The 27,023-nt window shown below is 33.1% G+C and overlaps 1 protein-coding gene and 1 long non-coding RNA gene across 3 annotated transcripts in view; both read left to right on the top strand.

Annotated features, from left to right (window-relative positions):
- The window catches only part of Polr2H (DNA-directed RNA polymerases I, II, and III subunit Rpb8), a 72,449-nt gene that overhangs the window by 39,185 nt on the left and 6,241 nt on the right, over positions 1-27,023 (top strand). For both annotated transcript variants that reach the window (XM_088049719.1, XM_088049732.1), the window contains one exon: positions 13,302-13,485. In XM_088049719.1, coding sequence (XP_087905845.1) covers positions 13,302-13,485 — 184 coding nt within the window. The remainder of the gene's footprint in view (positions 1-13,301; positions 13,486-27,023) is intronic.
- LOC148180827 (uncharacterized) lies at positions 25,068-26,093 on the top strand. Its single transcript, XR_015770365.1, has 2 exons — positions 25,068-25,522; positions 25,668-26,093. It is a non-coding gene; the product is annotated as an uncharacterized LOC148180827 (long non-coding RNA).

The following is a 27,023-nucleotide window of genomic DNA, read 5'->3' on the forward strand; positions in this document are numbered from 1 at the left end:
AGAGAATCGCGCTTGCGCCGCTGCATTGCGGCCTCCTCGCGCCTAGCCGGGGCCTCCAAGTGTTGCGTAATACGGCCAGTCCCACGACATCTGCAGGTCTCGTCACCAGGAAGCGACCCGATGACGGGGACGTCGACGAGGCCGACTCGCGCGGCGACGTCGCGACGACCGCGGCGCTGGCCGCTTGACCACGAAGAGGACGGCCTCCACGACGCCGACGACCAGCCAAGGTGACCCCCAATTGCTTTTTTAAAACCGTTGTCAAGGCCGCTCGGTAATCCGTGTACGTACTAAACCGCCTGGCAACAGCGCGACTGCTTAATTTACGTCCGTAAATATTTTCGTTGTGCGGACGCGAAAACCACGACCGTTCGACGTCGAGGGTTCCCACCCCCATACGACGTCGTCGCCGTAGTGCTCCTCCACTTGCGCGGTGCCATTTCGCTGTTTATGTAGACCGTGCCATGTAACATGGCGTGTGCCGAGGAAGCAACGATTTGCTGCTCCGATATTCACAGGTAACTTTCAAACTTTTTCTAATCCTCAAATTTTTTTTCGTGTGACGCGCATTGCTTTTAATCGATCAACACGTTAGTGTTGTCCACGACCTGGTAGATTTTTATTTGCGACGCAGTTTTAGATGCCATATTGCTGAAATTACGTTTGTTTTGACGCATCAGAACCAAATTTGTGCTTACTCCGACCTACGGCAAAAAAAAAAATAACACAATCATATTGCGAAAAATGAAATCAGTTTGACCCCATCAACAATGAAAAAGTCAACAGATCTATAATTTATGCGTTGTAGCCAAATTTCGTAACAGGACGGGTGCAGTTCGTGGGTTGAACAGTGACGTGTTAGAAACGTTCAATATTACCTACCATTGTGAATAATAATTATTATAATATGAAGGTAGGTTATTAAAAAGGAACTATAGTCAATAATAGTGCTGATAAACCAGCATTCCTGCAACTGTCATTCTCTATCGCTAAAATTAGTCATTTTTTAAATTTAGCACCATAAACAAAAGTTGTATTTATGGAAACATAGGCGCGACCCTTGTCAGGACGTTCGAAACCTCTGTAGCTGATGTTTTGCATCAAGACAAAAAGTAGTGTTTTTTTAATACATACTCATCTGCAAAATCTCTTCAAAATGACAGTGAACTGTATAATTTAACACATGTTATTCATTTAAATCTGAAAAGGCGGAAATTACAATGGAATATCAACATTTTGCTGGACCGGTTTTGAAATATTGAGTTCCTTTCAGAATTTATGATGTAACATTTGTATTTTCACCTCGAAATTATTAAGTATTAATAAGGATATTGTTCCAAGCAATAAATTTGGAGTTCATTTTATTTTTCATTAACAACTTTTTGTGAAAATTAAATTTTACTGTCATTTTGATTGACACTTACTCCAAATCAAATCAAAGTCACAAATAACGGGCGTACAAAAATAATTATTAGCGATTCACGTTCGGTAGAAGTACTTTCGTGTCGCTACGTTGGATTTTTGAAATAACTAGGAATTAAACATTGGCATCACTGTCTGTCAAATAAATTTGTCATTCAAATTTGACAATAAAACGAGATGGAATCAACTATTACAAGACAACCACTTTCAAAAAGTAGAAAACGGAATATTTTCCTGCAGAAATCAGAAGGAAGAAAGTCAGAAATTTATGGGTAAAATCAATTTCGCAATGCACACCAAACAACCGAAAAACTTTGATTCACACTGCGAAAAATTAATAAGGCACGGTCAGCACTCATGGGAGTCGCTGCTGTAGACAATATTCCTTCATCATTGTAACACTTACAGAGTCAGATTCAGAAGATGAAATCGATGATCTAGTTGAATCTGATTCGGAGCTCTGATGATTTTCTTCTTTTTCGTTTGGAAAATAGCTATTTACCTTTAATGACAAACCAAAAACTGTCATTTTAATGACATCTGTTCTACAAGGCATTACACTAGAAAAGTTATAACCTTAGTTACACAGCTCAAAAATAAAAGTTACTAAATTTAGTTACTTCTACCGAACGTGAATCATTAATATATGGATTTTTGATTTGGCGTTTCTAATAACTGTTGTTTTGTCATTTATGTGCACTGGTAGAAAAGATTTTAAGATTTTTCTTTTGCTTTGGTCTTGTGGAATTCGTTGCCTATTTCAGACTTTTGGGCTTAGTCTACATATTGTAACAAATTGAATTTATTCTTCAAAAAAGTACAAGAATATAATTGACAGTAAAAACTGAAGTTTCAATATTTTCATAGTTTTGATACCAAATATTATTTTTCGGTTAACAAGAGTTTAAGAAACTACGAATATATATTTTCCTCTTGGGACAATTATCACTAATTTGAGTTAATTTAAAGTTAAAAATTGCATTTCTCATTACATTAAAGAAACATCAACTTTTCTATCACATTATTGTTAAATTTTAAAAACGAGAACAAATTATGTAATTTATTTATTATCAACTTGTCTTATTTACATCTTGTAGTGGATGAAATCATGCAAATTCATACCTACCAACAATAAATAATCGGTTTTTGCAGTTACTTTGAACAATTTACATTTGTTTAAAAACAGCATTTGAAATTCACTAATTGTAAGTTCAAGAAGATCAATTTTAACAAACCTTTTCCGTTTGATCACTGTTTACTCGATGTGGAAAACAACAATGCGAGTAGCTATTACAATCATCGTTTACTCAAGTGCAAAGTTGTAAAAATGTAGATCAAAAGTCTGCTAGTAGTCCATAATTGGAGTTTACTCCCTCCCATCTTCGTTACTTTGGGCCGTTTTTCGTTGAAAATATCAGCATGAAGTTTTTGACGTGTTCTCACTTTCAATTTATTATCTTCACATCCAATTAGAGTTCAGTGAGCCAAATTGGAATATCGCTTGATAATTGTACAACACCTCGCGGTTCCTGTTACTTTTTCTTTCACCAAATGAAGCTTTTCAAACATCTTTCGGATTTTGGTCATCATGATCTATTGTCCACGTAACGGAGACAGTGATTGAATTGATTAGTTGTCGGTATGGCTAGATTGCTTGTAATTCAATCGATCACTTGAAGACTTTCAAGCTGCAACATGTTCTCATCTTTTGTGTGAACTGCTTTCAAAAATTTGTGAATGAAGAAATTCCTTGCTCCCACTTCCGTGCTTCGAGGAATGCACGTCTTAAATTGGTTCCACTGCTTGAATTTGCAGACTTCCTATAAAATTTCGATCTAAACTTATTTGCCTTGTTTTTTCCGAACTGAACTTCCGTTCTTTGTCTATTTTTGACATTTAACTTACGTGAGGTCAGTGTTAAGCGATGTCATTAGCAAGAACCTGAAAATGAGATTTGACTCGGAGATAATAGCAGTGTTAACTCTTGAATTAGCTGTTTCCAACAATAATTACAAAGTCCACGTTATTGACTTAAGATCTCTAAGTTTGTTGGAACGTTTTATCTTTTTGATGAAGATTAATGCCCTGTGCTTATTCTTTTGCCTCTGGCGTTCCGAGCCATCCTGCTCCGCCAGTTAACAGTTATAGGGTGTCCAAATCCTGATCATCAGCTGTCACAAAAATTTAAAACTGCGTGAAACAGTCAAGGTCGTTTCTCTTTGTGACTGCTCTCCATTTTCATTTAAATGAATGCAGACCACGTTGAATAATAAAGTATTTCTTACGCCTGTTATAACGAATTTCGTGTGTCCATTACCATAAGAGATGAAAGGTTTGGGATTATTTTATTTGCCTTCAATGGATGTTATCCATCACCAACTGCCGCGAATAGAAAGAGGACGATTGATGTAACACTGGTGTTTACAAAAGAGGACGCTTTTGGGCATATTTAAAATTTGGCGAGTGAAAGCTCAAGGCCATTATTACTAGAAACATATTGCTTTCCAGGTTCGTAGGTGGTGAGAATGTTTGTTAACATGCGTTTAATTAAATTATAGTACAAAGTACAAAATGTATGGCGGTTCTGTGGTATTAAAAATATGCAATTGTTCCGTAACCAATTTTTAATTGAAAATAAGGTGTTTTACAAATGCTTGTTTTTTGTATTATTTGATATTTATGAAGTTAGCTGAAATACACAAACGAGACAGAATACATTAGAAATGTGTGTTTATGTTTGTTTTACTAATAAATTACATTATGGCTGTATGTACTTAACTTAAGATTTTTCTAATTTCTGGACCTTTCTCATATATTTATCTTTTTTATTCGCTCAATAAAAAATTTATTTTAAAGGCAAAATGAAATTACATAGAAATAAGAACACTGAAAAATACCGTTTTCTTCAAAGCCACATAACTTTTCTTCCACGAATAGTGACAGTAGGTACATTGATAACTTTTTTTTAACATTCTCTTCATCAACTGTATCTAAATCACAGTTAAAAATTATGTATTTGAAACAATAATATTTACATAACAGCACAGTTTTTCGTGGTTTAACATGACAACCTTGGCAAATAATCGTGCTTGCGAGAAGTATGTAAGTAGTAATTAGTATTAATATTTTATAAATGAGGAGTTATTTTTCAAAACTCAATAAATCCATTTCATAAATTTTAACAAGCGTTTAGAAAAAACGATAATTCGTTCAATTTTCTTCAAATTTACTTCAACTATTTGGCATATGAAGGTAACACAATGTTTAAGCAAGAGGTTTTTCACTGAATAAAATACACACATTGTTAGATTTTCCTAAAATAATCTCAAATTTACATCAAATCCACTGTCAGTCAAAATTGCATGTATTGAGTTTTGAAAAATAACACCTCTATTATTCTATTAAGAATACATTAATAGGTATTAAAGGTTTATTTTTCTAAAGTAATCAAAGAAATTTTCTAAAATTATTATCAGTACTGAAAGGATTATGACGAACCGCGGATTTTATGCTTTTTGCAATAACAAAGAAAGAACATAAAGCTTTAAAAGGTTACAAAGTACACAAATGATATGACTGTGTACCCACATTTAAAAGTAATAAATATACCCATGGTAAATTATGCAAAAATATTGTAATTACCTGGAAAAGATTTCTCACAGACGTAACTTACTAAAATGTTGATTATCATTAAGAATAAGGATGTATGCAAAGAAAAAAAAAGATCCTGTTGTGCACCATTGCATTCTCTTTGGTCTTCAGAGAGTGCATCCATCACAGGTTCATCTAATTGCAGGATTTACCAGAGCAAAACTCATCCGTCTCTGCCTTTGTTTCTTTCTTGGGTGTGGTAACCGTCTGCGTGTCTATGAGAGAATCCACCACACTGTCAAAACGCACATACGCATCGATCGTCTAGAGAAAGCTTGCACTTGGAGTGGATCCAAAAGCCTGTTAGTATGGCGGGGGCGCTCGCTCTACCTAGTTTTCGTTGTCGTAGGCCGAGTGGCGGTGGTGGTTGTAGGAGAAGGGATGTTTATTGATCGACACCCGTATCAGCTGACCGTCACCGAGAGCGCAAGGGCGCGGCGAACTCACGTATCAAGGATAGGGACGCGACCCTGTGGTGGTTTCCCTCTCCATGAATGAGGAGCAGTTGACATCGATCTTCCGTCGAAGACGCCTTTCCTTCACAAGCATGTTTCTTCTTGGAAATCGTGTTGTGTTAAGTACTCGCATAACATCGACCGAGATTTTCCCAGAGGCTACAATCAACGAAATCTCAAGGACAAGTTTCGTAGTTTCTTCAGATTCGGTTCTATAATGAGAGTGCCGTCAAGGTCATCTGATTAAAATACGCACGGTGCGTATCAAACGATTGTTTATGTTTTCGTAATGTTCGCGTCATTGTTTATACTGTGGTGCGGCTTCTAACATCAGTGATAAGTTTGCTTAATTTGGTGTACGTTTTTGGATGATTTGAAGTAACCTTAAGGATTTTACCCACATTAGTGAGTTTTGGTTTTTCATTTCATTGAGAGCTTCCTGTCCTGGATTAATGATCTGTTTATTGACAATCATCATTTAGTAGTGACAGATCACGATCAGCACCACTTCGCATGATCAATAATAATTTTGTAATTACCGTCATATTTATGTTATATAACATTAAAATGAAATTTGAGAATGACAACCACCTTAATCATTCTCTTATTACGTCAAAGTTCATTTCCGCTAAGAAATATTTTCATTATCTTTTATCTGACGTTTCGATCTCGCCTCATTCCAGTTTATCTCAAAACATTGGAGATCAAGAATGCAAATTACGTTCTCTGTTCTGCCAACAAATTAGTTTAATAATACTCGCAGGATATTCAGTAAGTTCCGTAATAATACACCCTGTTGTGAAAGGTTCACCTTCCTGCAACCACCTTCCTGCTTTCGGAACTGGGGGTTAAAGGGTGTCTTCTTGATGAATGGGATTCACTGCGCAACTTTTGTATAAACCATAATTGGGATAATAACAGATCAGATGCTGGCTCAATTCAAATCGAACTCACTTTTATACCACTAGAGTGCACGAGATTGAAATTTACCACTCGATACAAGAGTTCCGGATCAGTTTCAAGCATGTAACATGAAGCTTCTTATGCACCGCGCTTTGAAGTTTATTTATGATTCATTGTACATTAGTTCCAAAAGCTTTTTGCCGAAATCAAAATGGAATGCAATTTTTTCATATCTTACGGTATTATGGGTATAAGTAATACCAGCTGTATATTAAAAACAAAAGCCTGTGGTTGTCATGGTTACGTTATATGGATGGAGTCGTGGGAAAAAAGTCCAGCAAGTGCATTGCCCATTGATTCGTGACAAAAATTATGAATTTGAAACCGTTTTACGATGGATTTTATTTAGCACTATGTAATAATAAGGTTGCACATTAATTTTGAACGTTTTGGTGCTGAACAAAGTTGCAGTTAAGACGATATTAGACCAGAAAGATGTGACTGCTTCAATTAAACATCAGTTTGTGTGTCATTTTTAAAGCGCTGCTAATACAATTGATGTCTCTTTGTTTTGAAATTGACTGCTATGAAAATGATTCCATTTATCAAAACAAACCTACTTGCTTCTAAAACAGTAAAATTCTCAAATCTTTTAAATAAACAATAAATTCTGCTTGGAGTAACACTTATGTATATACACGCTCGCACTTTTTTTAATGGGAAATTCTTTATCAAAATCTGAGTTGATTATCGAACAATAATCAATCATTTATAGTATTCAAGTTACAAGCATTTAAAGTTGACCTTTCACAGCGCATCTTCGTGCAATTTAAGGAAAAATTTTCGCAGGTAACATAGCAACAGAATGCTATCTAGCGATTTATAGGCCGTGATTGGGCAGCTTAAAGTGCTGTAAAGGTCTGAACAATGTGCAATACAAAACTCGACTAAGTGCGAGCGTTTTGGGACAGCATGTATAAGAAATGGTAGATGTAGGTATTTAACAAGAAATAATAAAATAATCCATTAAACAATACAGGCAAATGCCACTTTATTAAATTGCTATACTTAAATACTGGGTGTTCCATGGTCTGCCTTATTTTTTCCTGCTGTCCTAAAATCATCAACTCGTGAAACACCCGGTTCACATTTACCTCTGGTTTCGTAACATTATTCACAAGTCATTTTACATATTTATAAGTAAATAAGTTGTATGTGAAATACCCGAAAGTTACGGTAGTGGTGGAAAAAAAATTTAAATGGATCCATATTATGAGAACAAGAATTTCAAGTCATGTATGATTTAATTTCTTGAGAAAAACTCACATGGACTTTTAATTAATTTTTTGTGTTTGTTGCATGTAGTTTTTTTTAGTTTTTTCTGTTTGAATTCAAAAGTCGCTACAAATTCCTGTAGACAAGCCGCCGTTTCTGAGATATTTACACTCGTAATTATCTTTTATGGTGTTTCAAAAACCAGAAATATTGTAAATTACTTCTCAGAAATAAAATCTGTAAGACAGGCAATACATTGGACAAAAATTGGCAGTGCTTGCATTAACTACTATAAAGTGTATTGCTTTTTAAATTAAGTAGTTGTTATATGATGCGTTCCATGGCCATTAAACCGACTGTATATCACACAATGCACATAAAACGCTTGTGATTCTAGTTATAATAATGAGATAAAGAGAAGAGTTGTGTGGTCTTTTGAGGAAGATAATTAATTTTGGTTCTACCGAAGAAAATCATTTTAAGGTCATTAATAAACTTATATATTTTTAAATTGTCTAATTTAAAGCGATCCTTTTTTTTTAAAGCTAGTTGAATAAAATTAATGGCGCCCCAAGGCCAACAAACGGTAAAATCACTATTTCGTTGTTTTATTTCAATTAAAAATCAAACCGAATGTTGTGCTAATTCGACGAAAGCTTAAAATGACTAAAATTCCTCCAATTTTTAAAGGAAAACAAAATGGCATTTATTGCCAATACACTCTGTTTATTAAATTTAATTAAATGTTCACTGATATGATCTACCTCTCCGATTTAATAAATGACAAGATTTAATTTCAACACGTACAACATTCGTGCTTAAATGCATAATTAAAATAATTAAAATCAATTTTAAAAGACACCTGCTCAACTTGTTATTTCCATCTATTTACTGATTTGAATCATGTCGCAAAATAACAATCTTTGCGATCTCTATGATGATTAAAGCACAGATGGCGTCCACACATTACTTTGCAAAGAAAATGAGGAAAATTTATGCCCGGAAGCTCTCTTTTTATTACGGTTCTTGCTGTACGCTTTGATTGCCATTTACGCTTTTTTTTGTACAAAAGCTGTTTGCCCGATGCAAATTTTGTAAGTTTTTCTGAATTCAACGTTTGCTTTGCTTTGTTGTCGGTGCGTTATTTTTTCATGGAGGGATAATTTATGCGGGTCTGTTTTCTTTCGGACTGCTTTTCTACTCTTTTTTCATCCTTGATGATTACGTTGTTTCTGAATTAATACGTAATTTTTTTGACATCAAGAACACACAAAAATGCTAATTATGCATATGATTTTACGCTCCTCTAAATGTTTGGTTTTTGGTTTTGAATGAAAAGTAAGACGAATTTTCTAATATTAGTGGACAGTTGTGTTTGTTTAGTTAAAAGTTAAAACATAATTAATTTAATCGGGAAATAAAGTCGTAAAAATTTTGCCAACACTGCGACAAACAAAGAAATGTTTATGTTTATAGCATCATAGGAAATTTTGTTGGAATATCAACAGAATGTCGGTATTTGATAACTGCAGCCTCGTGATTTAAATTCCCCGAAAAAAAGCTGAAATTATCTGCTCCAATTATTACGATTAGAAGTTATGTTGTGTTTTCTAAATTGAATTTTGGTCAAGTAAACAAACTCTTCTGTTTGTAACAATAAATAATTCAGGAAAACCTAGAAAATGCCGTTTTTGTAGCGAGATGCCATTGAGTTTCCCGTGTCAAAGAACTCTACTTGCTTCATTATTAATGTATTAATTCAAATGTCTGAAATATTTATTAAGCGAAGTTTATAATTAAACTACAATTACGCTAGATGTTGGCGTTAAAAAAAACAATAATAATAATTTGATGAGAAGCGTAATAAACCGAATTTGAATTAAATAAACCAACCGAAAGGTGACTGACTAATCGTGGTATTTATAGCGTTTTATCCTTGCGGCTCGTTGAATGTCATGGTTTGTTGATGTTCAGCGTTTAAAAGAGTTTACTGTCAGTGAAAAGGGTTTTATGGAAAACAATACAAAAGATTTTTTCATCGCGGTAATTTTGCTGACGCAGGTGTGATAATCTTATTGAATAATCTTCATTGTTTGATGTGCTTGGGCTAACAAGGAAGACAATTTTAAAATTGTTTTGTGGGTTGTAAGTTCAGTTCACTTTCCGTGTCATTAAACTAGTTTTATGATCTTTTATTTAACAATTATCAGCTGCTAAACATATTTGCTGTACGTATATCTTGGCCTAGCTAATGAAAAGGTAAACTGCAATAAATGATCAATGGGTTTTTTGTGTAACTACATGCACAACTTGACTTTGCTCAAAAACTGAAAATCCTGTACAACAAATTACAGCTTTTCTGCATTTTAATGTAACACGTTTCTAATGTTTGCATTAGATTAACAAGACGTCGACAGGTTTAGGGTAAATTTTAATGAGTAAATTTATCCTTGTTAATATACTCAATTATACTTAATTAGAAAATCTGAATTCTCAGAAAGATTATCGGGCGATGAAACAAATTTTTCTGTTCAATTTGGTATACATACATGTGTCCGGAAAGTCGCGCTCTACTGTGATACTGCATCATTGAACAATGCCTTTGATCACCGGAAAAATGTTAAAAAAAGCCATGTCTTCAATTTTTTGAGATATGACAAATTGAAGAGTAAACATTTACTGCCGAAATTAACGATTTTTATGCAATAATTTCTCGTTCAAATAAATTTATTACTTAAAGTACTTTTTCGTCTAGTATAAAACATACCTAGTTCGTTCATTGTAATAAACCAACCATGCTTTGACAAGTGGAACATTAACTTGTTGCCGAAGAGTTAGTTCTAATAACTACTTCTAAATTACAGCGGCTTTTAATACTTTGAGTGTCTCGTTACGAAAGCGACGCTTTAATGCCGTGAGCAAACTCTTGTCAGGCATACTTTCCGCTCAACGATAAAATCTTTCATTAGTCACCTGTGCCTTAAATAACTATTTCATTTGTTAAAGTTTAAACCTCATGTTTAAACTACATGCAGAACTTACTGGAATAGATAACATAAAGTTATAATACAATACCGGTTAATCTACACTGAAAATCTTAAAATTAAATTTATTGCTGATGCTCTCTTAATTTCACAAATGTGACAGTTTTTGTATGAGATGCAGCAGGAATTGTAAGAGTTTTGTAAAATCAGCTCTTCTCAACGACCAATCACATTTTAAACGCATTTAGCGTCTACAAAAATTCTCTGCAGGAAAATTTTAGACAAATTTTTTTCTGTCTGACAACAAATAAACACTCATTTAAAACACGAAAAGCTTTCTTTGTTTCTAATCAGACATAAGTCTCACTAATTAATTTTATGTTCTTTTTACTAACGTGCTTTCAAGTAAATTTCTTGGCGCAGTTGGCTTTAGTAAAAGTAAACCGTTTCTGACAGTGTAAAATTTAAATTTCCCGCTAACACCTGGGAACTATCAGTAATTTATCCAATTTATCAAGTTTACATTCCAATCGTCTCGCGTCATATTAAGTTTTTTATAATTTATAAATAAGTCTTTTAAGTTCGCAGCTTGGAGCTTTAGTCCTACCTCACTTTTGCCACTACCAAGATTCCCTTCGCTTAAGTTGTCGAATTTTCAAAACGCTACATCTGTCTAATGTACACTTTAAGAAAGGAAAACATTTCAAAGTTTTCAACGCTTCTCCTGCCCCGGTTTTTACTTGAACGCACGATAGTTATCATTACATAATAATAACATAGGCTTACTACCATTATTTTCTTGATAGTTGTAAAACTATTTAAGAGTTATTTAAAAGAAAAGAAAGAAAAGTTTGTCTATATTTTTGATACGTTGTTACAGATCGTAAATTTGCGATGATTTTTGTACCTAGGACACTGAAAAAATGCGTTTATTTTAAACTTTATTTTTCCTGTAGTGAATTTACCCGTTTACAAAGAAGAATTTTAGAAATTGGGATTTGAAGGATTTGATACTTGTCATGGATGCATGTAAATGTTTTTTATAGATGACATCACGAGCAAGTGTTAATATTAATCTTAAAATATTAGATAAAACATGAAATTATAATAAAATTCATGCATAAAAAATCACAAAATCAGATGTATTGCTTATGCTTCGGCAATTCGGTGATAATTTAAAAAATAGGACAATTCTTGTATTGTAGCAATTTAAAAATCAACATTGTGTACATCAGGTTTCTTAATGACCAATCACAGAGCTGCATTTTAAATTTGGCGCCTACAAAAAAATCCACTGCAGGAAAAATGAAGGCTCTATCAATTTCACTTAAATGAAGCATTATTCAAGGAACAGACAGTTAATGTTGTCAACAATCAGTTCACAATTTTTGTCATTTATTATTATCGTCATATACATAGATTACTGACAGTCCAACTTTTACTGGCTGATTCAAAAAATCGTGGTTGTGGTTGGAGAGATAAAAATCTCCTTGTTGTAAAATCCCGTCATTTGTTGACATAGATGGTTTAAGATAAGTAAAACTCAAATACTCCTAGTAAACGGCGAAAAAGTCAAGGCCGGTCGCAAACATCACTTTTCACAAAACCGTGAATCACAAAAAACAAAACATTTGTCTTTTTGTCTGACATCAGACACTAATAAAGTTATAATTCCTCGAGGTCTCAACAGGTTCATGGACCAAAACATTTCTTTTAGATATTATCAAATAGTAACAAAACTTGATTCTTTTGTTTTTCTGTCGATGATTGTAAAAGAATTGATTGGCCAAAGCCGTGTAATGGGTCATTGTTTTTGCCGTTGACTTAATAAATTGTTAATGAATGATTTTATGGCCAGCAATTTTTCAGTGTAATGTAACGAATTAATGAATAAAGTGTAACCACTTTTTGAGAATTTGTTAAAAGTGCTCCTCATGGGTAATTTAGATACGTTTTATCTTAATTGTTTCCATTTCGTTTTATGTTCAAATGATATTTCATTTGAAGTATTTTATTAATATCAAACATCTCCAGGCGTTTAATCACTTGAAATTAAATTATGATCTCTTTGAGAACGGCATTGAACGATTGTTTTTTTGGAGAGCTGTTTTCGGTGAGAAGACATTTAAATGGAAAATCGAGTTTCATTCATTCCACTTTTGAAATTGGGTCTCGCTTGAGGGAAAATAGCACGTTGATTTTCCTCGAGCCACGTCAGATTAAACTTAATTTCAAACCAACGCTCATTTTCCGAGAACACGAAGTTATTAACAGTATTTTCTGTTGGAACTGCAGGTCCACTTTTCTAATGATTCCAAATACATTGTTACCATTTATTTTGTTATCTGTGACATGATTTAGCTCAGGCTATAACTTATCATCATCAGTACTGAATTTTATAAAAGTAACAGAGTGCTGACGCTATCATTTGTTTGTAAAAAATCTGTGTACAGTGTCTAAGGACAACAAGTTTTCTGTGCTTATTAAAGATGCTGAATTATTTCCATACTAAATTGTAATCGAAATTGAAATTATGGCTCGATGACATTTATAGCCTGTTATTATGCCGTTACCGATTAAGTATACTGAATATTCGATTATCAATTTTCAGGCGACAAATTCCGTCTGGTTCTCGCTACAACCCTCCGTGAAGATGGATATCCAGACAGTGGTGATTGGAACCCCCAAGGTTTAGAAACAGAAGGCTCGCGTGCTGATAGTTTTGAATATGTCATGTCAGGGAAAGTTTACCGTATTGAGGGTGACGAAGCCGCAATGGAACCATCGAGTCGACTGTAAGTATAAACTTTAAATAACAACCCGCATTGAATTTATCGCGTTTCCTCAATGAAAAATTTGCATTTTAATGCCATGTTATATCGGTCGTTACACCACTAAAAGGAAATGCGAGATTGTTTCTTCACGTTCGCTCTTATTATGCGGTATAGATATTGTTCACTGCTGTTAACTGATTCGGATAATCTGTCAGATACAAGCCTAGATTGGCTCTCAGCAGTCGGGATAATTGTATCTCTTCCATTTAATTATAAAGGTTTTTTAATCATTTTAATTAACTTCTATGTAACGAGTTTTAAACTTTTATTCCAAATTAGTTAAGTTTCCTGAAGATAAAGTCGACGGAAATTTAAATAGATAATGGATCTGTTTGTTCTGCGCTGTTCATTAAGTTGTGAAAATAGATTTATTGTCTTACCCGCTATTGTTTTAGGATTGACTGTCACAAACATATCAATTTCAATAAAATTTGCTTTTATCGGAAATTCAGCCGGTGGTTGTCCCCCATTCTTATTAAAACTATTGTAAAAATAATGGAAAAGCGGTTATTTGAAGCATAAAATCAATAAAGCGTAAACTTGATAATTGTGACTAATGTTTCATGTGATTGCAATGAATTGTGTGAAATGTTCGTAACTACCACATTCTCAGAGAATTACTGCAAAGTTGTAAATTAACAAAGTTTTAACTTAATATAACGTCAGATCAGTTAGAATTCCGTAGTCTATCACTGTTTCTTCCGAGTCAGGTTCAAATTTCATTATGTAATTTAGAACGTCTGTCTAACCCTATTTACGGTAAATATGGCGTGATTTTGGCATTATTATGTCAATTGTAGCTATAATGTGTTCTGGAAATTGATTCATTTTTCGGCAATAAACCAGTTTGAGTTAATACGTAAAAATTTAAAAAAAAAATGAAGTGAAAAGTCGGGCAATTAAGCCTACCAAATTGGTGGAAAATCTGTTGTTATTCACTTCTCAATGTGGAAATATTTTCCATTATACGAATCTATTGAATGTAAATTTGGTTTCAAACTGAAAAGCATACTCGGTGAATTGTGAATACATTCCAAACATTTAGACATAAATTGAACAGAAGGGATTAAGATAGTTTTTTCATTGTGGAAATTTAGTTTTAAAGTTTCTTCCGGTCAGAAATCACAAGGTCGCCAATTGGTTTATTATTGTTCGTTTTTTTGTTATTTTGTAACATTTGTGCTTTTTCTACATAATTTTTTTTTAAACTGGAGGTAGATGATAAGATTGTGCGGAACTATACGTCTTAAAAAGGAGCAATTTTAGAAATCAGCAGTATTTGAAAGGGATAAATCAGATACCTGTAGTGGATACGTGTCAATTTTGATTAATAGATGTCTCTATAAGCAACTGACAAGTTTTTTACTAATCGTAAAATACAGGTGTTCCAAAACGCTGGCTCAGGTTTTGATGAAGAATTTCTCATTTAAAGGAAGTGCGAGCGTTCTGGGACACCTGTATAATAATGAAAAACATAATGTTATAATAAAATACTTGCTAATCCATTTTAAATTTCGCATTTTAAATTTGACGACTAAAAAAAATACTTTACAGGAATAATGAGGTTTAGGAATAAAACAAACATTTTGATCAAATCGTTAACTCGGGATCGATTTAAATATTGATAAATTGTTAACCACTGCGACGACGCAACTTAAAATGCACCACTTAAAATGGTATAAGTAAAGTAGAATAAATAATGTCAGTAGTCCATTATTATACTTCTGTGTATTATGAAAACAAGAGATACAATTTGTTCACAAAATTAAACGTTTTATCGAACGATCAAATAAAAAATCAACTTTAGTTCCATTTGGAATTATTTATGATTGCGTCCTTAATTGACACTTTGGCAGCTGTCAATTTTGAGGCAAACAGCAAACATTTGAGAGACATAACTTTTTCAATCAGCAATGGAAAGTACCTTTCTTATCGATTATATTATCTATTGTTAGCTTCATGAGTTTGTTTCATCGGCAATTTCCAGCAATTCCCATTACTAGTCGCTACGTTTTGTTTCTCACACCATTTCTTGAATTCTTTATATTCTTTGACGTATGAGGCTTTGGATTTTGGGGGAGATGATCCTCTCGCAGGCTGTATTAGCGTCTTCCCGATTTTTTTTCATTTTTGCACGTTTAGACTTGCACCTTTAGAAAAAATTTTCACTTTTCTTTACTATAAATTTTTTTTATTGGTTACCGCACTTGCCTTCTTCGCAATGATGACAGGCAAATTTTGGTCAAAACATTTTCTAACTAAACTTAAAAGAGTTCTTTGGATGGCGATGTGAAGACTTTTCGAGACAGACCATGGAATTTGTATCTGTTTCCTGACCATGTCAATGCAATGCTGTTTTAAAATAACGCTGGTTTAGAAGTGAAAGTTATTATAGTTCCTCGAAGATGTTTTTGAATCAACCTACCATGTGTTGGACAAAATACTATATGCAACTCGTGTGTTATGGCTATAAGTCGCTCCTTCGTCGCTCGTGACTAAACTTTTTCTTGTGTGACTTATTAGCTACATGCCAATAGTCCCATAAATAACACGTTATCTGCCCTAATATGATATGATCACAATACTGTCATGGTTCATAATATCATAATTTAATAGTATGTAAATGTTTTGATTGGTAAAACTTGCATTTCTGTGTTTTTTAAAGTACACAAATATATTCAAATCGGCACTGATTGGAATGTAAAATCTCATAAATATTCATAGAAATTTGTTGACGAGACATAATTGCTATTACGATTAAGTGGACCAACTTTTGCACTACCAAAATTCTAAGAAATGCAAACTGGAAACGACCAATTGCAAAATCATATCATAAGAACAAAATTTCCATTTGTGGTCCAGAGGTAATAAATATCCAACATTTGAATACAATAATTAATTACAAAACGTCATGTTTTTATAGGAGATAAAAACCAACAAGAGATCCACTAAATTTTACGCCCACATAAATATGTACATATAAAATAGCAACAACTGATTACTATTCAAAAATCAACATGGTACTATAGCTAATTGCAAATATCTTTGTAGACACCAAAGTCTACATTTTTTTTATTTACCGACGCAGTTTCAAACAATGTACAAACTAATCATAATAATATTAAAATGAAAATCAATAATGTGATGGTTAGATTTACAATTCTTCATCAGCATTGTAGATTTTGAATTGAGACACTGATATACATTGTTACATTTTTATATCGCAACACATTCATCAATTCATAACCTTGCTGTTGAAATCTTCCATACCATTTATTCGAAATTTGTACACGTGCACTTCAAAACAAAACTATTATTATAAAACAAAATACATCGACCTTCATCCTTATAGACAAAAACTTACTAAATTGGCCAGTGAACTTTTAAATATCGACAAAATTTATTACGGATGCCGCTCCTATATTTTTTCAAGCAACCCGATCGTTTCACTCACATTACAAAAGATATTTATAGTGCCATATTAATTTGCATAAACGACGTTCTTTGCAAAACTGATGAAGACAACATTACAAGTTCCGGTAATTAAAAATGGTGGATCTCAAAAACTTGCTTTTGAAACGAATGAAGTAGAATGCGTACAGCAAGACTGAAAAACGTGATAACGTGATAAATGCGATTGCGTTGAAATTCATAATGGGATAAAGGTAGATGGAAGAAGTAGAATAAGGTGACAAGGTGCTGGGGACCACCCTGTGTTTACTTGGTACTTGAACAGTGAACACAGCTGGTGGTATCTCAGTTTCTTTTCCCCACGAACGCCGAAATAGAAGAAGAAAGGGATTTGCATGTTTGACGAAGCGTGACACGTAGCCATCGGCACGTACGTCGTTAATTGACTATTATTGCCCATTAGTAATAAGGTATTGGTAGATGATGGGCAGAATGTTAATAAAAACTAGTCGTAAAATTCTACATGAAAAAAGAAAATCAACTAAGTGAAAAATTTTACACCATGTCGTAACTTTATAATTAATGGATCGTTTTTCATCGCCAACACCCTCAGAATAGTAATTAAAACTAGCATTATTATTTACTAAATTTTCAATTGAACGAGCTGGTTTTGCGGGATCCTTGGTTGTGAAAAAACACCAAACTGCAAACGAATTTAATTAACTGCCAACTTGATTTGTTTTGATTGAACCAACTGTGACATTCGATTTAATTTGAACTGTTTTTCTGGAAAATTTAAAGGGATTAGTGCATCAAGCCACAATGTCGGAAATTTGTTTACAATTAATTTCGCGAACCGAACTCTTAATTTGGGATCGATTTTATAGTTGCAACCAAAAACATAATTTTCGAAGAATTGGTTCAAAAAACTGGAAAAGCACAAGGCCACAAGTGCTTTGGTTGAACAGATTTAACTGGAGAATGTAAAGACAGCTCTCAGTCACCAGATGTTAGATGATACATCATTCTTGTGGTAAATCTTTGTGAAGAAAATTTAGTTTTTTTATAATGTAAAAAACTGCATGTTATAATAATAATAATTGGTCAGCTAGAACACGTTACTTCACATATTGATAATTATAAATCGTAAATTATATACTTATACCTACGTATTAATAATGCCAGATATAAACTTTCTAGAAAAAATGGAACCAAAAATATCAGTTGTTTCACAATCACCTGAGCTGTCATCTCATATCCACATTAAAGATTTTCAGTTGGACTATATTTTTTTTATTGTTTTCACAATTTTGTTAAATTTTATTAAAGGGCATAGCCGGATTAATATGTGAAATCTGCTCCCGTGGCTTTTTCGACTCACACTTAGGGGATCGGTTGGGTGTCGAATAAAAATAATTCACTTCAATTTTTAGCTCTTTAACCCAAACGGTTTGCGCGATTTAAAAAAAAACCTGTTATTTTGTTTTTATTTTTATTTTTATAGTAAAATTTAAAATTAATTAATGATGATTTTTTTCCTAATTCTTAGACGTCCAAGACACGAAAAAATAATATGGTCATAATTTTTAAACGAAAAGCTGATTTTTGGCGGACGAAAGAAAATTAAAATTATTTTTTTTTAACCTTCTTAAAATATGTCAGTCACCAAAACTTGTCGTAAAATGTCTTCCATACTCCTATACACTCAGGAATTTTTTCGAATTTTTTGAAGTGGTGGAACAATATGAAAGTTATATTTTTTTAGTTTTAAGTTATATTTTTTTTGTTCAGAAAAATACGTAAAAATATTTTTTTACCAATTGCTCAAGCTGTCTCGTATTTAGCTGAGATGATTGGATCAAAATAGAATAATCACGTTCCATTATAGCTCAACAAACAAAAATTTTTTTTGTTGCCCTGAATCTCTGCGGATTTCTATGTTTTCAAGACCATAGTTTTCGAATGTATTCTTAAAAGTACTGAATTGGCTCTGGTTTTTATGATTTTGGCGTATTTTATATTTTTAATAATTTAGACTTTGAGTCAGCTCTTCAGAACACGAATTATAATAAAGTGTTTATTATCATGTTAAAATTCGCTTTTATGCATGACTCGTGACCAACAAAAGTTGGAATGCTTCAAGATTTTTAGTAAATAAGGGCATAAAAAATATAAAAGACGCGCTTATAAAATGCGTTTTATTAAAGTTTAACATAAGTTTTATAATTTTATTTCTTTTTCAACTTCTATGTATATACATTAATTAACCATTTAAACGAAACAATTTGTAAAAAAAAAGACATTTGAGAATATACTTGCTATTTCTTTCTCAATTTTACAGATTTTTAGTAAAATATAAAAATCAAGATTGATAAAAAAATCAGAGCCGATTTTCCAAAACCCATTCATAGTTTCGTGAATTGTTGGCATAGAAGTATTCGAAACCACTCTTCATCAAGGGCAACAAAATCACTGTTGACCAGTACTATTTATCTTATGCTCCATACTTGGCGAAAATTGTAAGACCTGCTGAGATACTGAGTCGTCTGTTCATTGATCAAAAAATTAATGTTGTAGTAAATGAAGTTAGTGATGAAGACTAATCTAGTTACATTTTCAATTATAATTTTTATTTTGGTTGTATCGGATTTCTAATAGTAGAAAAATAAAGAAGTGTCATGTTTAGGTGTCTTTTCAATCATCAATAACCCTTGTAATTACTTTAAGCGGAATAAATCTTAATTTTTCTCTAATAATGTTTATGTTGATTGACAAAAAAAAAATTTAATTTTTTTCATATTGTTTCACCACTTCAAAAAATTCGAAAAAAATTCCTGAGTGTGGAAGACATTTTCTGACGAGTTTTGGTGACTGACATATTTCAAAAAAGCCAAAAAAAAATTGATTTTAATTTTTTTTCGTCCGCCAAAAATCAGCTTTTTTTAAAAAAACTATGATCATATTATAGTTTCATGTCTTGGACGCCTAAGAATTGGGAAAAAAATCATTGTTGATTAATTTTAAAATTTACTATAAAAATAAAAATAAAATCGATAAAACAGATTTTAAAAAAAATGTCGCAAACCGTTCGGGTTAAAGACCTAAAAATTGAGGTAAATTATTTTTATTCGACACCCAATCGATCCCCTAAGTATGAGTCAAAAAAGCCACGGGGGCAAATTTCACATGTTAATCCTGCTTTGCCCTTTGAGTTTTATTAATGTTGACCTGAAATCTATTGATCTAAAAATGTTTTAAATCAGTGATAATATCGTTATTCTTTCTTTCTTTCTTTCTTTCTTTCTTTCTTTCTTTCTTTCTTTCTTTCTTTCTTTCTTTCTTTCTTTCTTTCTTTCTTTCTTTCTTTCTTTCTTTCTTTCTTTCTTTCTTTCTTTCTTTCTTTCTTTCTACCTACTTTGGATTCTGCTGGGCCGATTTCAACTGCGTCGACGCAAATATGCGCCACTAACATGAAGTCAGCTCGGGATATTTGAAAATTACAAGTTATGTGTTTGAGTTTGAGTGTTTTTAAGAAATCGTTGGATTTTCACAATTTTTTGAAATTAAAATTTTATCAGAAGCGGTTTTGGATTTTCAAATGTTGATAGTTATTTAAGCTCTTAAAAGTAAAAACATTTATGTCTAAAGGAAAATTTGGAACTGCATGTACCTATAGGTAACATTCATTAATAATGTTAAGTTCACGGACACCATCGTGTACAGAAAATTCACCGAACAGAGTTCAAGTACAATACAACTCACCGAATGAACAGTTGTTCAAATTAACAATTCACCGGAAAAAGACAAACAAACCACTTTATTATTAATTTTCATGAATTGTTGATTCCGTGAATTATTGTTTTCTAGGGATCAATTCTAGAATATAAAAAAAATAAAAGCGATAAAGACAATCAAGATTTGTAAATAATTAATCGAAAACTGTCTGAAAATCCATATGTAATAGATTCAAATTATTGCTTATTTTTAGCCACACATAAATCTGTTAAGTTCTCTCATTTATCGTTAAAACTTTTATAGTAGATATACGTAAAAAGTAACACTAATGATTTAATAAAAATTAATAAAATCTAACATTCAGTTCGGTTCATAAATAGGTATTTATGGCACAAGTGGGTTATTTTAGATATTAGATACATATTCATTATCTATTTCTATAATATTATGTTGGATAATGGTATATTATTTTATGAGGGTATAATGGCCGCCATATTAGACGTGAGTGAAGTTTAAAAAACGAGCATTTCGACGAGTTATTAAATTATCCAAGTGTGATATGGTGATATGGTCACCTAAAAACTTTATCTACTCAGTCCTTGTTAATCATAATTTAAACGAAATTTCTAACATTAAACGTAAATTTTTGTTATTATATAATCGTGGTATAGCCACGGCCGTGTAATATGAGTATCACATGAGACTCATATTTCCACTTGTTTGATTATGAATGTCAACACAGAAGTAATGAATCTCTTTTTTAATTTTTGTAAATAACTAATTTCTTCACAAACACTTCACTACTTTAATCTGTTGCGGTAATTCCTAAATCTTTCCCAATGTAAATTTAACAAGCAACAACCTTGGCTAAAATCTCAGAGTGAGATAAATAAAGAATTCACGAAATTACTCCAATTCATAAGGTCCTGATCTCTTATTCAATTTAAAAATTATGCGACAGTCATTGTCATTAGTTCACTCACCATTCGTTTCATTTCATTACAATTCGCCAAGTATCTCATTCTCGACTTTACGGACAAATCGATCCTCTTCAAATGAGTCTATCGATTCGATAACATCGATAACAACGTTTTCTAAACGATAACTTTGTCGACGATCGAAAACAATAAGGGTAGACAGGAAACCTGAGGCATTCTGTGATCAATTCCTGCAATTCATACTACTGTGAATAGTCTAAAATTACCCCTAAGCCAATCGAAAATCGATTAGTGGAAACGTTTTCGTCTCAAATTGCCGCTTCTTTTTATAGCAAAGTTAAAAGTTCTTATTTACCGGCGCTTGTAAAGAGATCTTGATACAGGATATGGTTGAAATTAAGAGATGTTTTCATCACAGTTATTATCCGCGTTGGTATTAATTATTATGCACTTGGATAAAATTTAGTACAGGATATAGCGGCTTTACAAAGGAAACCTTGAAGACCACGAAATTGTTGCGAGCTTTGACTAAGTGTACGCTGAAAGATTTGCGTATGTGGTAGCCTACGTCAAAAGCAGTGGCGTAACAATAGGGTGGCAAGACGGCAAAATGCCACGGGCCCCGAGCCGAAAGGGCCCCTGGTCAAAGAGGGCTTCTTAAAAATCAATAGAGAAAGAGCCCCCTCCGATGGATTTGCCACGGGCCTCAAACGATATAGTTACGCCACTGGTCAAAAGATAATCATCTTCCATTTAATTTCTTTGTCAAAGGTTGATATTAACAGGAATTTGATTCGTTTATTTTATTACGGAATGGGTTCAAGTTTAGCTGCGTACAAGAACATTTCAGGAAATTGTATTAAACGACGAGTTCAAAGTTAAAAGTCGCAGATTAAAATCTTCCGAATCCGTGACCTACCCAAAGAATGTTTGAGTTTTAATGGGAATTACCGTAACCACAATGAAATAATAAAACAACACGGAAAATGAACTAGCATCAGATTTGTTTTTTATTTTTCTTGTAATAAACGACAATTATTGGACGACGGCGATGATGCAGATACTCACATATATCAAAAGAACACACCTTGCAGAGAAAATGCGACCAGTTTTTGCTGTAAATTTCGCACTAAACGAAACTGTCGAGATTCTTCAGTGGTACTGTTATAATGCTACTAGAGAAGATAAACAACACAAGAAAAATAGATTTGGACAGTTTTTGGTCACGCTTTCAGCTGTCTTAATTAATGATAATTACTGGCAGAAAGTTATGGTTTTTGCCTAAAAAAAATGTATAATTTTAATTGTGTAGTTATATTTTTTCTAAGAATATAATTACAACCACTTTGTATTCATTTATGTGATGTTTATGTAAATGACGTAGAAAAAGTGACTTGCAAGCACTAGATTAAAAAGATAAAACATTTGTTTGTGGATTTGTATGTGAAAGATTTAAATCAATTGTAAGGCTTGTAAACAAATAATATTTTTATTTTTTTTGACTGTCTATCTAAGATGAGTCTTTAAAGAATGAAGGAATTTAAAGGATCATTATGCTACCTGTATCACGTGTTAAGGTCATTTAACTTGAGATACGTTGCAACGCGAGTTACAATAATAGATAATTAAATTTGTATTTAAAGATTTATGTCGAAGTAAAATTACTTTAAATTAAATATTACTTAAATTTTAAAATGAAGTTGGAGTTGAAGGAGGTTCGATCACTTGCATTTCAAAACTAGTTTGGTGGATACAACTGTGTAACCTTAGTTGCATAAACTCGCCAATGTCAAATAAATTAAAAAAATTATTAAAATAGAATAGACAATAATAAAAACAGTGTGAAGCTATCAAACGCAAAACTGAAAAATAATTTAGATACTTCGTAATAAATAATAACAATTGGATAATGTCGTAATGATAATGTAGTTCCCATGAGGTAACCGCAAACTACCAATAAATTTATCTGTTAATCGAAACATTACATTGAAGGAGAAAATGAAAAAAAATCGCCGCAATTCAAAGACTTTCCGTTACTTGTACAAGGTGTTTATAAATGTTTCTAGCATCAAGGGTGGCTATGAAATGTCAAAGAAATTTGCCGCTTATTACAAATGTGGGTTTCAATTTTTCAACTGACATTTGCAGTTAACCTCAAACATGGAGCAATGTAAGTTTTGAGAAATAAACTGTTCTAGTTGTGGTTTAAAACCTAAAAATCAAAAACTTGGACACAAAACCGTAACTGAAACTTCGTTGACGTAAGTAACGTAAGTATTGTAACTAATTTTCAAGATAATTATATTCACTATGAAAACAAAGCGGCAACATAGTGCATGGCAGGAATTCCAGAGCCACCTTGATGCTAGAAACATTTATAAACACCTTGTATTACCGCTCAATATATTTTCCGATATTCCGTAGTGAAATATTTATCTCAAGGTGATTTTACGACAATAAATATAGAAATTGTTATTTCACAGAGACAGGAATACCAATCTGTTCCTTAATTGGAGTATTAAATTCGCTGCTGTACTTCTATTTATAACGTCTCAAACGAAAGTTCTTTACAATGTAAATAGATATCCTGGATCGTGTCTTTTCATATCTAATTGAAATTACATTCAAAAATTCCTCGCTATATCCCTGAAAGGAGTCACATTGAAATTTATCAGCGATGAATAAATTTTCATTAAATTTGTGTTTGATAAAAGATGACAAATAAGACTTTTCGTTAAACGTGGAAGAAATAATAGAATGTGTTTTGGTTTAAATAGGATGGCGGTGTTTAGTGAATTTCGCCAAATATAGGATTTCGAAATGAATTTCATTCGAAAAAAGATAACAACAGGAAATGCTGGCTGTCTCAACATAGCGGATAAACTTTACATAATTTATTCTTTGGGCGGCCAGGAATTGATTACCGAAATGTTTGTTTTCCGGTAATTCATGAACTCTAATCTCTAATTTGTAATGCATACAGGTGTGCCAGTTAAATTGCTGGTTTAAGATTATTTTACAAATTTTCCAACACGCGATTGCAACCTTGATTAGAAACCATTATGTCATAAAGGTGTAATTCATAATTAAGGAAAAGTTTCATTATGTACAGAAGTAATATTTCTCCCCTGGCACTTGGGTCAATTATTCATAATTTCATTATCGGATTCCGGCAGAAAACACCCCCAGCACTTCAATTGAATTACCGCAGGAAAATTACTCGCAATTAGTGGTTTTTCAGCTGCCGGTGTCATCTAGTGGCAAACGCATCAAATGTACGCAAATCTATTCTAATTCCTACTTTTACATCGTCGTGACGCTTGCGCAAATCCCATCTTATATAATGGCAACTAATTTAATTTGTGAGCTTACTCTGCATTAAATTTTCTCGATATTTGTGGGAAAACGAGGGTGATTCCATCCGAGAAGTCAGAATTAGTTTGTAAGGATTTTCTTTGTTGTGTGGTTTTGCTTGTTGCATGCAATCTGTTGACGGAACAGGTGAGAAGGAATAGTGAATTTCCCCTAATTGACCTTCATTGTTTCTGTTGAACTTCTGAATCCAATGTTCTGGTGATCTAAATATTTTCGCTAATTATAATGTGACCGTGCTACGCGTGCATTGCATCCCACAGCGAATTCTTCTTATTGGTGGATGCAACGCGGCTTTAACGTTTTGGCATGGACCAGCTTGCATAATGCACGAGGAAAGGTGTATGTTATTTTTGGGGCTATACCCAGATGAGCTGTATTGTTGGAACGGTTCCTCTCAGCTGTTCTGTCGTGTCTGCTTGTGCCACTTGCTCACTCAACATCGTCTGTGACTGTGTAACCGGTGGAAATCCCTCGATCAAAACTCCTCTTCCTTTCCTTCCACACCAAGTTGCTTTTGGAAGCAGCTCAAAAAATTTTTGGTAAGCTTATTTTAAAATTGACGCGTAGTTTTGTTATTTTTGCCACCTAATCCCATGAGCAAATTCCAGATTGCAAATCTTTAAGAGTTTGCTCAAGAGTTCCTTTTCTTTGCATGTAAGGGCTGAGAGCTCACGGTCGTGTTAGTTTTAGGTGCTTTCGATGGATGTGGCTGGGCACGGGGCCGTTTGCAGTCCATTTCTTCCGGTCTGCTTCCGGCCTTCATCTTCCGGACTTCCGGAACGCGGTGGGCTCCGTGCCAGATGCGCGTTTACACTGCACCATCTTCAAGAATTCTGTAAATGCACTATCTGGTACGACAGCCCACTGTGTGCACACGTCTCTTTTAATTCTCTTTCTCTTCTATCTTTTCAAGTATCACTGTTGCGCTTGCCACTAGATGTGCGATACTCCCGCCGCTGTACTCCATTTGTAAAAGAAATTGAAAGTTGACCGAAAGAATCGAATTTTGCTTTCAATTTTCTCCAAGAGTACGTTGTTTGTTAACTCGGCCATTGTTAACCATTCAAACATTTTGTACGTTTTTATTAAATAAACACGTTTTTTTTATAATTTTTTGTTATATCACTGTTTACCTTTTGTCCTTCTAGCTACGGAAAAATACCAACTGAGAACACCAAATTTCTCTATCTTGAAAAAGATTTAAATACTCTTAATATTTACATTATGTCACATTGTTGTCTTAACTCGTATTTCGATACCACGGTGGGCGGGATTAAAATGTCATCATTTCGTAATTTTACACTTACCTGCTATTTATAAAATTGTTACCACATTAATAATTTTGCAGTCTTTCACGAATGCAAACGCTCCATTTTGCGTTTTTTTTCGGTTTGGCATTTATCCATGGGGACAGAATATTTTTTGTTTTTGTTTTCGCGCAATATATTTAGTGGTGAACCAGGAATACAAAAAATATACATAATTTATTACATCTTTAACACGTCTACCGAAAACGTGTGATGAAATTATTGGACTAGTACCAAAAAATTTAAACTCGGAATAATTGTAGCACCTAACAAATTTTTGGCAGTTACATCTCTCAAGGTCGATGTATTTTATTGTGACGTCACAGTAAATTTAGAATAAGTAGTTTAGCACCTGCAAGTGCATCCATGAATAATGATCGTCTACAACCACATTACAAATGATGGAGTTTATTCATCGTTGCAAAGATCGTTATCTTCAAGAAACGCTGCTTCTTGGCCAGGTGCAAGATTGCAGGGCAATTTTTGACTCTTAATAACTAAGAAATTTAATAATAATAGAGCTTGGAAGAATGAAAATAATTGTTGGCAATAATTATTTTGGCAGATGAAAGCAAACTGCTCTTGACAAAATAAAAGTATACGCATCAACTGTAAAGAAAAATTGTCACAACGCTCTGATTCTTTCAAACAGCCGAAAACATTTGTCATATAAACAAGAGTTTGGGTAAGTACGCAATTAAAAAGAACGAATTGAAAATTACGTTGTACAACT

Source organism: Gnatocerus cornutus, chromosome 1 (assembly GCF_029298725.1).
Source record: "Gnatocerus cornutus isolate USDA-ARS CGAHR chromosome 1, icGnaCorn1.1, whole genome shotgun sequence".
Classification (NCBI taxonomy): domain Eukaryota; kingdom Metazoa; phylum Arthropoda; class Insecta; order Coleoptera; family Tenebrionidae; genus Gnatocerus; species Gnatocerus cornutus.